This window comes from Mustelus asterias, chromosome 4 (genome assembly GCF_964213995.1).
Source record: "Mustelus asterias chromosome 4, sMusAst1.hap1.1, whole genome shotgun sequence".
Taxonomy (NCBI): domain Eukaryota; kingdom Metazoa; phylum Chordata; class Chondrichthyes; order Carcharhiniformes; family Triakidae; genus Mustelus; species Mustelus asterias.
This window is the reverse complement of record NC_135804.1, coordinates 18,661,539-18,675,753: the sequence shown is the minus strand read 5'-3', so window position 1 is coordinate 18,675,753 and position 14,215 is coordinate 18,661,539. Positions and strand designations below refer to the sequence as shown.

The 14,215-nt window shown below is 42.7% G+C and overlaps 1 protein-coding gene across 1 annotated transcript in view; it reads right to left on the bottom strand.

Moving 5' to 3' along the window:
* The window catches only part of mlycd (malonyl-CoA decarboxylase), a 48,182-nt gene that overhangs the window by 15,313 nt on the left and 18,654 nt on the right, over positions 1–14,215 (bottom strand). The window contains exons 2-3 of the mRNA XM_078210619.1: positions 2,290–2,402; positions 1,366–1,522 (exon numbers count right to left, since the gene is read on the bottom strand). Coding sequence (XP_078066745.1) covers positions 1,366–1,522; positions 2,290–2,402 — 270 coding nt within the window. The remainder of the gene's footprint in view (positions 1–1,365; positions 1,523–2,289; positions 2,403–14,215) is intronic.

Below are 14,215 nucleotides of genomic sequence, written 5' to 3'. Positions count from 1 at the left end.
CTTCAGAAACCACCCATCAGAACGGTAGGGTGTTTGAAATGGGTGAGAGGGCAGTATGCAGGTGTGTTACCCGTACCCTTTATCTCATGCTGCTAACAATTACTGGCAATGGAAATGAGAGCAGGAATCCTGGAATTGGGTCCTATCCATTTTTTAAAAATCAATCTGTCTCTGTCCTGATGTAACCAGAGATACGAAAATCCAGGCTTGCATGAGCAGTTGAGCAGGAATGGGCCTAAATTGGAGAAAATCTCATGTACTGTAGAACTGGTCTGTGACTATCTAAATGCTTTCTGCAGACAATGAACATGTGTTATGTGAATGGTTATTGTTCATATCTCTGTTTGTCTCCCACTCTCAGCTGTAAGAAATTTAAAGTACGTAAATTGCTCTCAACAAAACACAGGTAGAAAGTTTTCAGGTTGTTTTTATTTTTCTAAATGAAGTGAAGAAAATGTATTATCTCTGACTTTGGGTGGGGTTTTCTGGCTATGCTCACCCCAAGACCGGAAAATCCCACCCAAGATCGACGGATCTTTGTGTGGTCCGCCCCTCGTCCGCTACGATTCCCATGGCAGGCGGGACAGGAAAATTCTGCCCTTAGTCTGGCAGCAATTTGAATGTTTACCTTTTAGGAACATAGGAATTAGAAGCAGAAGTAGGCAAATTCAGTCCTTCGAATCTGCTCCGCCATTCAATCAGATCATGGCTGAACTCTCCCTGGTCTCAGATCCACATCCCCACCTGTTCGCCATATCCCTCTTTCCCTTTTTTTTAAAATTAGGAACACGTCTATTTCCTTCTTGAAACCATTCAATGATTTTCTAATTGTTATATAATTAGAGATAGGTTAGTTTCAAAATTAAACTTTTATCTGAACAAAAGCAATTGAAATTAGGAAAGTCATTCTCTCTCAGCTGAATACGCTTTGAAGTTTAGATAACATGAAACAAAAGCTACAACAGGTTTGTAATGAACAATCTATCATTTTTTCTCTTGGCTTTTTTTTTCCTCATAGAACTCCCTGCTCCTTTGCAAAAGTGTCATGGTATCTTTAGCATCTTCCTGAGAGGGGAGACAGGGCCTTGATTTAATATCTCATTCAAAAGATGCCACCTTCAACAGTGCAGCACTCTCTCAGTACTAATCTAGTCAGCCTCGATCTATAGCTCCAGCCTCTGCAGTGGGATCAGAGGCAAGAGTGGTATCACTGAGCCATGGTTGGAATGAAGCAACAATTTTCCATGGGAAAATTTTCATGACTGTTTTTTGAGCATTAACATTTTAGTAAATATTCTATTTACCATAAAAGCTGGGCACTAGCTAATATACACTGGAGGCTAACAGCAACTCTAATGAGCTTACCTGTATGTTTTTGGAGATCTCATCTGTTAGTGCCACATGTAGGACTACCAGAGGTTCCCTTGGCATAGCATTATGTGTAAAAACATAGCATCTTCTGTAAGGCCCAACTCGGCGTTTAATATCTGTCCAGTTTCTGATAGGATGAACCGCCTCATACCTGAGATAAATAAATGTAATTGAGCTGCATTCACTGGAGGATTGGAACTGAAGTAGCTGATATTAAAAAAAAGTTGCCTCAGCAAAAAAAGTGCAGCAAATAATCAGGTCTCAAGCTAATCTCTTGTCCAGTAGGAAACAATATACAAACTGTGCAGGACATGTTCTGAGCCCTAATAATTTATTAAAAGTGCATTAAAAGTAATTACATTGATTTTAACCAGTTGAGTGAGCAGTGGAGCGAGTTAGAAATTCGCCCAATGCACCAAAAATCAATCCAAGTTTTTTTTTAACTCTAGGGCCTAATTACAAGCTCTCAGGAGGGCTTCCTACTCAATTCACTGTTAGATTGGGAAAATGCCCTCTTTGTGCAATTTCTGGCAGGTCAGCTTAACATCAGTACATATGAGGCTACCGACAAGTACAATATTTTTGCAGTTTTTTTTCTGTCTACATTCAGAGGTACAGAAAGTCAAAGTATAACACAACACCAATTGATTCTTGCTCTCACCTCTAAACATATTACATTTGAAAGGACAAGGAAATTGGACCTAATTGCTCAGTGGCTTAGAGAGCTGACACAGGCATGATGGACCAAATGATTTCCATTTGTGTTGTATCATGCGTTGATTCAATTGGCCAGAAATGAGCAACTGATGGTCAGCTTTGAGTGCAATAAGAACATTACTTGATTTTATATTGAGAGCAAACTAAAAATAGGATTGTTTTAGTAACTAGTGCAAAAAAAAGTGATTAAGAGACACTTACTCGCTAATTTTCTGCAGCAGATCACAAGAGGATTGCCAGGTGATGCGTTCCAGGTTTAAAAATCCTATAGAAAACCAATCTGAAAGCAGCATCTTCAATATTCCATTCATTTCCTGAGATTCAACACAAAGTTAGTAAGCAAATGTGACCAACTTCAGAAGGAATATTTATTTCTGATTAAATAATTCAGTAAAACCATGTAGACTGCTTTGAGGTGGTCTTGTCATTAGCATTTTCATTACTTGTACAATAACAGCATCCAAGTGTTCTAATAATCGATCATACAGTTTGACTAATATACCCCTTTCAGATACCATTACAATCTATACAAACCAGCAACTAATGGAGTACTCACACATAAAGAATTGATTTCATTTTGAATAGGAACAGATAGGTACTGCTTCTAAAACCAATATTTTATCATAGCTGGATGGTTACATTTAAGCAAATACTTCTGGAACTGTGTGATTTATATTCAAGATGAATTATATTTGCGAGCATAAATACAGTCGTGCCATTACTTGCAATAAGGTGTAATGTCCAGTGTATTTGGACAGAAGCACCTGTATCGTAGCTTCTTGGAAAAGCTGTACAAACAAGGATTTGAGTGCAAACAAATCTCAAAGCAGACAGTTAAAAGCAACATATTGCCAAAAAACATTTAACTGTTTTGCATTTTGTGTTTTCATTATTTATAACATATAAACAAATGAATAAAAAGATAAATTGAATAGTTTCAATGAAGTATGTTAATTTTCCTATATGATCAAGGATTCACAATTTTATAGATGCTTATTTTTACATATAATATTCAAAAGCAGTTAACAAAAGAAAGACTTGCATTTATGCAGTGCTTTACATGACCACTGGACATCTCAAAGCGCTTTACTGCCTATGAAGTACTTTTTGAAGTGTAGTTACTATCGTAATGCAATAAACACAGCGGCTAATTTTCGCTCTGCAAATTCTCACAAACAGTAATGTGATAATGATTAGATAATCTGGTTTTTGTGATGTTGTTTGAGGGATAAATATTGGCCATTTAAATATTATGAATACATTCTGACACACTCAAAGATGACAATAGCTTCTTAACTTTGTCATGAATAATCCTGTGAACATGGTGTTAACAACAATGTCTTCTAACCTATGAATTAACTCAAAGTGTTTTGTTATATAATCATTTGCAAGAAAGCAACAGTAGCCTGGCACGGTTGAACCTTTTTTTTAAAAAAATGGATCTACCTTTCCCACTCCGCTTCCTGTGCATGCAAGTTGCATGCCATAGGTTGTGCTGTATAAAGGCGCCTTGGGTTATGCTCCTGATGTTAGCGCTAATATGGAAAGGACCAGTAAAATAGACTATAATGCTGTCACCTACTGTCTGCTGGTTTCAGCAATGCTATGATTAACAAAATTGTGCATGCAGAGTAAAAGTGGAGACAATGCTGAATACTCAGAATCAGAATTATACTTTCACCATGCCATTATCACATGGGTTGACAGCTTCAAATTTGTTTTAAAATGTTAAATGCAAAACTCATTTCAGGAGGGGGAGATTGAAGAAAACAGTATTCAAAGTTTGAAAATGTTCCTTAATTTGTAGAAGTTTAAATGTGAAAAATGTCAGAATAAGCTGCAAGTTAACAATTCACATCTTAGTGCTCTGAGGAAGTTTTACGATTGTAATTTTAGTAAAATGGAATAATGGATGTGAGGAATGTTTGTACATATACCGCTGAACTGTTTTTTCAAAAAATGTATTTTTCAATGAAATTATTGATTTTAGCTTTCCAAATCTGGGTTACGTCTAATAGGTTTGCGAGGAATCTGTGTATAACTTCCTTAGAATATTGAACAGTATCTAACATCAGGGTGAAGTATGTGTGATTATAGCAGTGCCACTATTTGTGAGAACAATTTGTGTTGAATTAAAGTATCAAACGTCAAGGGCATACTCGTCCAATTGTGGTTCTTTTTTCTCAACCACATCAATAAAAATGTAAGATCTTGCAGTAAAATAGGGTAAACAGAGTTGAAGGCAAGTCAATTCCATCTCCAGACCCTGTGGAACCTTCACCACCTGGTAGTTTCAAAATGAAAAATCTCAAACCACAGTATCAATATAGTTTTCTGCTGCTCAAGTCTCCAAGGGTAAAGTTGCACAGGGTTGGAAACAAAACTTCAATGTCTAAAATTATTCCTCAATTGATTTGTCCCTTCTGAACGCAATGTTAAAAATCGATTTGATGGTTCAAAAAGGAACCAGAAAGCTGGAACTTGCATTTTATAAGGCAGTTTCTCAAGATGTTCTATCTCACTTGACAGCCAAAGAAGTACTTCTACGGTATAATGACTTCACTTTTGTGTGTACAAATGGAGAAGTATTTTGTGCACAGTGATTTGTGCATAGAAGTCCCACAAACAGCAATGCGATGAATAACTAGTTATTTCTGGTTGGTTGTTGGTTGGGAATGACGATTAGAAAATCTCCCATGCTCAAGTCTGAGAATGAGGATTGAACCAACAACTATAGGGGTCAGAAGCGAGAGTACTATGACTGAGCCATAACTGACACTGGGGGCTTAATTCTCCCATCCGCCCCCACAGCAGGTTTGGTGACAGGCAGGAGCAGAGAATCTAGTTGGAACAAAGAACAAAGAAGAGTACAGCACAGGAAACAGGCCCTTCGGCCCTCCAAGCCTGTGCCGCTCCTTGGTCCAACTAGACCAATCGTTTGTATCCCTCCATTCCAAGGCTGCTCATGTGACTATCCAGGTAAGTCTTAAACGATGTCAGCGTGCCTGCCTCCACCACCCTACTTGGCAGCGCATTCCAGGCCCCCACCACCCTCTGTGTAAAAAACGTCCCTCTGATATCTGAGTTATACTTCGCCCCTCTCACCTTGAGCCCGTGACCCCTCGTGATCGTCACCTCCAACCTGGGAAAAAGCTTCCCACTGTTCACCCTATCTATACCCTTCATAATCTTGTACACTTCTATTAGATCTCCCCTCATTCTCCGTCTTTCCAGGGAGAACAACCCCAGTTTACCCAATCTCTCCTCATAGCTAAGACCCTCCATACCAGGCAACATCCTGGTAAACCTTCTCTGCACTCTCTCTAACGCCTCCACGTCCTTCTGGTAGTGCGGCGACCAGAACTGGACGCAGTACTCCAGATGTGGCCTAACCAGCGTTCTATACAGCTGCATCATCAGACTCCAGCTTTTATACTCTATACCCCGTCCTATAAAGGCAAGCATACCATATGCCTTCTTCACCACCTGTGTTGCCACCTTCAAGGATTTGTGGACTTGCACACCTAGGTCCCTCTGTGTTTCTATACTCCTGATGACTCTGCCATTTATTGTATAACTCCTCCCGACATTATTTCTTCCAAAATGCATCACTTCGCATTTATCCGGATTAAACTCCATCTGCCACCTCTCCACCCAATTTTCCAGCCTATCTATATCCTGCTCTATTGCCCGACAATGCTCTTCGCTATTGGAGCCAAAAGTCTGAAACTCGCCAGCATAAAATCACGTTGTAATTCTCTCAATGGCGCATTAATGGTTGGATGGTCTTGTTAGTGGCAGGTGCTGTGAACGCCATTTGGTCATGAGTGCTCAGCTTCGTACCAGCATCCTGTCAGGATTTCCAATCTTGCGTCAGGCCAGCGTGAACCAGATTGAATAAAGGGTGGTATGCATAACGCAGTCCTCGGTTTACTAGAGACTTTGAGGTGACTGCAAGAAGGCCTTTCTGCTGTAACTTTGTGCTGGTCCTGATGTGTTGTCCACCACTCTGCAAAGGTAGACCAGTTCCTGCCCTTCATCTCCATGCGGAGTTGATCTTCATGGACAGCACCATGCAACTGGGTACATGGACCTTTTTGTGTCACCAAGTCAGATTAGTGCAGCACTTGGGGCTGGGGGGGTTACAAGAGCTTGAAGGAGGAAATTTTCCAGAAAACCATATTTGTATCATCAAACATATTTACATATTGGACTAATTGGCACCACTCATAACGGGCCAACAATGCAGAGGGGCACCCCCGGATGGATATTCGATCGGGTCCCCCCCTGCACAGCTGAGAGACTCACGAATTTCAGAAACTACGGAAGATCCCTAATCTGCCTAGCAACAGCGCGCAGCTGCATTTTAAACTGGCCAAGGACGATCAAGATCCCTATGAAACGAGACATAGAGTGGGTTATCAAAACCAAGCTATCACTGAAATATTACCAATTCGGCCAAGGCAGACATAAAAATCTGATAAACTAAGAGATAAGGATAAAAGGTTAAGAATGAAATACTCCAGACACCCAACAGGACAGGATGACATTAACACTCAATCTCACAAGCAGGAAACACAGACACGGAACAATAGGATCAATTCAAATAAGAGGACACATAGAGATGATAATGGGAAACGCATTTAGACACCGGGGCAGGACCAAGTAATCCCATTAACACGAACACACACCATACAAATGCTAATCGATGAAACTTCCTAGGGACTTTTGAAACTGACAGACCACTTTATACATTGTGTAAAAAAGCATAATCAAATGTTCCCGCGCGAATTTGGATCCCTATAAAGATCCAGAGCTGATGTGATTTAATTGAGATCAACGTGGCCAAGCCACTGTTTCTGAGCTGGCTACGGGGGTCTCCCTGGGATCCCAGTAATTGTACAATAAAGACACGCTTTGAACCTTGATTTGCGACTCAACTTCTATTCTGCACTGGTAAGGGATATTTCCCTACAACAAAATGGCGTAGTCACGGCAGGATTTGATATCTGACTTCTGACTGATGGCCACAGTTTGAAAGTCGGGATCAAATTTAAACGAATCTGATACAAATCCAGAGCAGTCAAAGGCGAGTGCAGGTCTCCGTTCAAAGTGAGGTACCTTTAAGGGTTAGGGTTTGTCTGTTTTAAGTATTGTTGTCTTGTAGAACTGTATAATCTTGCCTAAGTTTTTAAATTGAAACAGAAGTCCGCACTAAAGAGGTACAGGTCAGAACGACCGCGTGGAAGAAGGTAAGTAACTTTTAACTTTAATAGGAGTAAAGGACCAGAGGTAAAGATAACAGGTTTTGGGCTATTTGATAACAGGAATTAAGACTAATATAAAGATAAGTACCGCATGCAGAACTAATTGGTGTAACTAACCCAGGATTGTAAATGAAACCGCTGTCTGTGCCAAGGCAATAGGACAAGGGAGTGCTTGACTCAAGGTGCCCTACCCTAAACTGGACGTTAAGAGGAGAAATCTCCCACGCTAAGGTTGGGTTTTGAAGCGGGCGCTAAGAGGCACAGGCACTCAGGGTGCAAGGCACGGACAGTGTAAATCGGGTAACAACACTGACTCTGAAGGGACGAACAACCTCAGAGTCGATACAGTTACTAACTATAACAGGGGCTTTGATAACAGAATACATGTGTGTAAGTGTTGAGGAAAAGGGGACCCGATCCATCCTGACCAAGAGACACGACGACGGAGGATCCATTAGGGACCCGGGCGGAGTTTGATAACCTTGTTCGTCTGTAGGGAACACCACAGCCCATAGCAGGATACCCGGTTTTGGGGTAACGGATCAACCCTGCTAGTGGGGGTGGTGGCCGAGCGGGAGGCGTTGTACTTAGAGGGGCTGGGAACAGGGGCGGACAAACCCACTAAACAACCAGCACACATCCCAATAAGACAACACAAAATAGTCCAAGCGTGAGGTGTCAGGAATAGTTGGGGGAGCCCAGGGGAAAGAGACCCACTGGAACCTCACTACGAGGCCCTACAGCAATACAGACGGTGCTGGGGCAGTATCAGTGACAGGAGATAAGGGAGAGAGTTGAGGCACTTTTACTGTAGCAGCCAGCATACGGGGGTTGCAGGACTGCTAGACAGAAAAATGGCAGACCACGTTGTTAAGGGAGAAACTGCAGTAGCTCTCATTTTGAAGTATCTGTTAGCCAGAGAAGCGATTGTTGCAAAGATGAAACGGAACGGGTGGAACGCATCACAAACTTTAGAAGATCAAAGAAAGTGGGTAGACGGAGTTAAACGGGACAAAACAAAAGTAATGGGAGTAATATTAGTGACCCAGTTAGCTGGACTAATTGAGGAAGTAAATGCCTCAATGGAGGAGAGACACAAAGAGACAGAACAAATTAAAGTATTACAGGAGAGAGTGAGGGAATTAGAACACAGAAGACACACTGCGGAGATAACGCAGAGATCAGAGGAAACGGACCCTCGGCGCCCATACGAGTCAGTGTAGAAACATACAGCCACTCCAGCATCAGAAGAAAACGTAGAAAATTATAATCTAGCGCCAGTCACGAGAGGAGGGACGTTAGCACAACCAAAGGCAACCTATAAGCCTTTTACGCCAGGGGAAAGGCAGCAGATGGATAGGAGAGATCTTAGTTTTTGTATTTCAGTGTGTTTGTGAGATCTGGTAGCTTGTCGAATGTAGGTGGTTGTTGTTGTAATTAGATTGAGAGCAGGGAGCTCTTTGTTCCTGTGGAATGTTTGCTACAGGCAGTGGGTGCAGTGTATTGCACCTTGGTTTAGCCTCAGGGGGCTGGGAGAGTGTTAAAACTGTTAAAGATTAAAGTGATAGGATTTCTTGAATTTACTTCTGCTTTGAGTTAATTACAGTTTGGAAGAAAGAAGAATAAAAGCGATTGTCTTAATCAATGTTCTGTATTCTCTTTGAATGTTTTACACTCATCCCAGTCTGAAATGATAAGTTTGAATGAAAAAGGATGTACTGTGGAATGACTTTTGGAAGCTTCCATGTGTGTGTGTGTGTGTTTAAACAAAGTGGTTGCGTGGATGCTTTGTTGTTGTTTGTTTTAATGTTAAGAAAGGATTTAAACCTTGGAAGGAAGCATGTGCTCTTTCCTTTGTCTTGAAGTAGAAATTATAAGAGTTAGTTGAGGGGTTAAGAGAAGAAAATAAGTTATTTTGTGGAAAGGTAGAAAAGCAGGAACAAAAGACTGAGGTCTATGAATTAGTTTAAAGTGTATCAAGTCAGTGAAATACAGTATTAATCGCAGAATATCGCGATTTGCGAACGTCAGATAGTTTAGTATTCTGAACTAGTTAAAATTATGTACTGCCGTCGGAATTTCATGAGCCATCAAGGTTCAAGGTTTGCCAAATATAAAAGCACTGCAAAGCTTAAAACCTAGCCAGTTAAGAAACCAAAATGTTCCTAATCAAATAACTGGTATGTATTGTACCTGCTTTGATTTTGATTCGGCGCCTGTTACTTTTCCTAGAGTGCGGGGGTTTCGATCTGGAGCTCAGTTTAAAAAAAAGAAACGGCTTAAATTAAAAGGGTTTGGATATCACGGGTACGATGTGTAAAGTGGTATGATACAACTGCCGCTTGATTATTTTTATTATACAGTATAGCACTGCCATATAGACACAAGAATAACATCAAATCCTGAAAAGCCTTAACCAACTTTGTATGATATATTCATATACTATATTGGGTATTGATAAAGACATAATTATTTTGTGAAGTACTGTGGTGTGGCGCTTGCACGCAAACAAATGATCAAATTAGAGATAGTGTAAGAGTACTCATATAAAGATCGGAACCGTATGGCATGTGATTTTAATGGGGAAAGCGATGTCTTTTGATAAGATTACATACAAATGAATGGATGTCCAATTGCAGCCAAAAAAGGCCAGTACAAAGTGTTATTTAATTCACACTAAGCTTGCTATGGATGGGGGATGCCAATTCCAAGTTGATTCGGACCAGGGAACACATTTCACAGGAAAGGTTCTGAAAAACATTTGCCAACTATTAGGAATAAAACAAAAATTTCACATCCCCTATCACCCGCAAAGTTCCGGGATGGTGGAGAGGATGGATCGGACTCTAAAAACAACAATGGCAAAAGCAATGCAATCCTCAGGTAGAAATTGGACAGAAGTCCTACCTGCAGTTCTGATGAGGCTTAGGGCGACCACAAATCGAACTACTGGCTTGACTCCATACGAGCTGATGACCGGGCGAGCAATGCACTTACCCGAAAACATTATTACAGGCTGGACAGATGTGGGTCCGATAAAAGATAGGATCCGACAATACATCCGAGACCTTAGCACCCAATTGAAGGGGATGCGCCGGTCCGTAATTTCTAATCAGGCACAGGTCGACGCAGAGGGGGACTCAGAAATATTACCAGAAGTCCCAAAAGCCGGGAGCCGGGTATTAACAAAAGTGCTTCCTGCAAAACCAGGATTTGCCCCAAGATGGCACGGACCTTACGAGGTCATTGTTAGCGGAGATACCTGTGCCTGTATAGATATAAGGGGACAGGGGGTCTGGAAACACTGGACCCAATTAAAACTATATGAGGACAAATGAACTAAAAAATACCGTTTTGCTCATTCAACTTCCACAGGAACCAGGACCAGATCTACTATCAAGACGTCGGAACCAACTACTTTTAATTTGATTGCCTGTTTATTTTCTGTATATACTGTAATTGTAAAATACTGTTGAAAAAAAAAGAGCGATATGGGAACAGGGACATATCTGATAATAACCCTGACCATTGTAAATACACTCCAACATATGGGGGTTAGGGGAGCAGAACCACCAATCATGGAAGGAAACCTATTCCTGAAAACACACATCCAGATCTATGGGAATAGGACCGCTTGTTACCCCTCAGCGCGATCAGTAAACTCCCTATTCATCGCAACACCAGGGTGGCTCCCACAAGAGTTATTCACTATTGACACATCGGGGGCACCCTGCAAAGAACATATTGGGTACTTTAAGCAAGGGATACAAGGAAGGTGTGTAGAGCTCATTGAGCCGGGAATTCTAAGGGGGACGGGACACATGGGAACTACCCACAATGTTTTAAGGGAGAGGGATGGGGGTGCGTGCATGCCTTTGTCCCTAAAAATGATTCGTGCGCTGAGGCACATTGTGCTCTCCAGGAGTGCCGGGTCCGGGAAGGACACTTCACTTGTGACTGCAAGCAACAAAAATGCATTGCAGTCACCGCGGGTCGGCAGCTTATGTGTGGCAAGTGCAACAGCACCCACGTCTCAGCCTCAGGGACATATCCATTTGATTCTCACCAAGAGGTACAATCAAGTGGACAGTCCAGGGGGAGGGAAGGTTCCACAAGATGGAGCCATGCGGTCAAACGACACCGGGGTAATGCATGTTATCGGGTTAAAGACGGGTACGTGTTTTATTTAAAAATGTATATATGACGGCCACAGACAGGCCTCCAAGGTTCTTTTCCGTAGGGACAATCAGACCTCTCACGGTTCCATGCCCAAGCGAAGGGCATGTCCAGAAACGCATAGTGACCAGGGCCATCAGCGCAGAATTTTGCTCCGACTGGCAGGCCCCTGTCACACTAGGGTCTTCTTTAGGATATGGATTTCTGGGGACACTATCCCTGGGAGGCGCCGCAGGGGTGATCAGTGCCAGTAATAGGAACTTCTTCATATGTGGACTGACCATTTTAGGAAACAACACCCTACAAGCATTAGGCGCAATTGACCAAGAACTCGCAGAACTCAGACTATACACACAACAAACGAGATATGCGGTGGACTATCAGCTAGCCAGACAAGGGGGGGTATGCACCATCATCAAGGAAAAATGCATCACATACGTACACGACGAGACACTAAACATAACAGCAGCCATGTCCGGGATACAAAAGCAATTGGATAACTTTAAACAGGGGTTAACAGGGACTGATGGGTGGTTAGGATGGCTGTTTAACACAGTTTGGGGAGCATATATTATGAAGGGATTAATCCTAGTAGTAGCCATCCTGTTCACACTCTGCCTTGGCCTAACCTGTATTAAAGTGATATGTGCAAATATTACATCAAGAATGCTACCCACTGCCAGTATCCAGATGCAAGAACTTAACAATGACACAGAAGAAGAGGAACAACGGCAAGGACAACAGCTGTACAAATCACTGTTCCTCTGAAGGTCGTCCATGGGGGGTCAGCCATGAATGGCACCCCCTGGACGAGAGGAGGGACTGAAGGAGGAAATTTTCCAGAAAACCATATTTGTATCATCAAACATATTTACATATTGGACTAATTGGCACCACTCATAACGGGCCAACAATGCAGAGGGGCACCCCCGGATGGATATTCGATCGGGTCCCCCCCTGCACAGCTGAGAGACTCACGAATTTCAGAAACTACGGAAGATCCCTAATCTGCCTAGCAACAGCGCGCAGCTGCATTTTAAACTGGCCAAGGACGATCAAGATCCCTATGAAACGAGACATAGAGTGGGTTATCAAAACCAAGCTATCACTGAAATATTACCAATTCGGCCAAGGCAGACATAAAAATCTGATAAACTAAGAGATAAGGATAAAAGGTTAAGAATGAAATACTCCAGACACCCAACAGGACAGGATGACATTAACACTCAATCTCACAAGCAGGAAACACAGACACGGAACAATAGGATCAATTCAAATAAGAGGACACATAGAGATGATAATGGGAAACGCATTTAGACACCGGGGCAGGACCAAGTAATCCCATTAACACGAACACACACCATACAAATGCTAATCGATGAAACTTCCTAGGGACTTTTGAAACTGACAGACCACTTTATACATTGTGTAAAAAAGCATAATCAAATGTTCCCGCGCGAATTAGGGATATTTCCCTACAACAAGCTCTTTCCCCATGGTGCCACACATCAGTGTCTATCCAAACAGGACAGTGATGCGGGACTCATGCAGTCACCACAACATAGGTCCGAAATTCGATGTGGGGTGAAGTGCAAGGTGAGGCCGGGGGGGGGGGGGGGGGGAATGGCCTGATGAAGACAGGGGGCAGTGCAGTGGGAGGGCTGTGCAAAAGGGGGAGGTTGAAGGCTTACGATGACAGGCAGAGGGGCAAGAAGGTGGGTGGAGATGACAAACAATGGGAGGCAAAGGGAAGATTGAAGGGAGGGAAGCTGGACAAGGTTGCGTGAAAAGATCTCAAACAAGGGGGTCAAAGGCGTATCACATTGTTTAATGGAAGGGGATGCACAAAGACTGCAGATGCGGTAGATAGCGGTCCAAGTGGGTATGGATGCCTTGCAGGTGATAGGCTTGGGGGAAAGGAGGGTGGTTCAATTAAGAAACAGACTTCTTGAGGCTGTTAGCCTTTTTCCTCCAGGTTGCTGACATCTTGCAAGGTCTGGTGAAGACAGGTGGGCAGGGGAAGTGCTACTAATGTGCTGAGCTGGTATTTAAATATGGTGCTGGGATCTTCAAACCCACAATCTGATGGCAAGCAGACAAATCAGCTGCAAGTTCACCAGTGACTTGGAGGAGCACAGAATCTGGAGCAGGATCCTGCCATTCTTGCCAATGGGAAAGGCACCTTGAAAGCTGCTCACCGCTGTATTTAGTTATAAGATCGGAGAATTCTGCCCTGAACTATCTTGTCCAATTTGGAAAGTCACATTACTTTGCAAACACACTATATAAACACACTGCTTTTGAAAATGTTAATTGTAAATCAGTCCTTCAACCCAAAGAAAACTTCAATTGGTGTGGATACATGCAAGGCAAGTAGGGCGGTACTGTGGCACAGTGGTTAGCACTGCTGCCTCACAGTGCCAGGGACCCAAGTTCAATTCCCGGCTTGGGTTGCTGTCTGTGTGGAGTTTGCTCCCCGTGTCTGCGTGGGTTTCCTCTGGGTGCTCCTGTTTCCTCCCCACAGTCCAAAGATGCAGGTTAGGTGGATTGGCCATGCTAAATTGCCCCTTGTCAGGGGGCCTAGCTAGGATAAATGCATGGGTTGTGGGGATAGAGTCTGGGAGGGATTGTGGTTGGTGCAGACTCGATGGGCCGAATGGCCCCCTTCTGCACTATAGGATTCT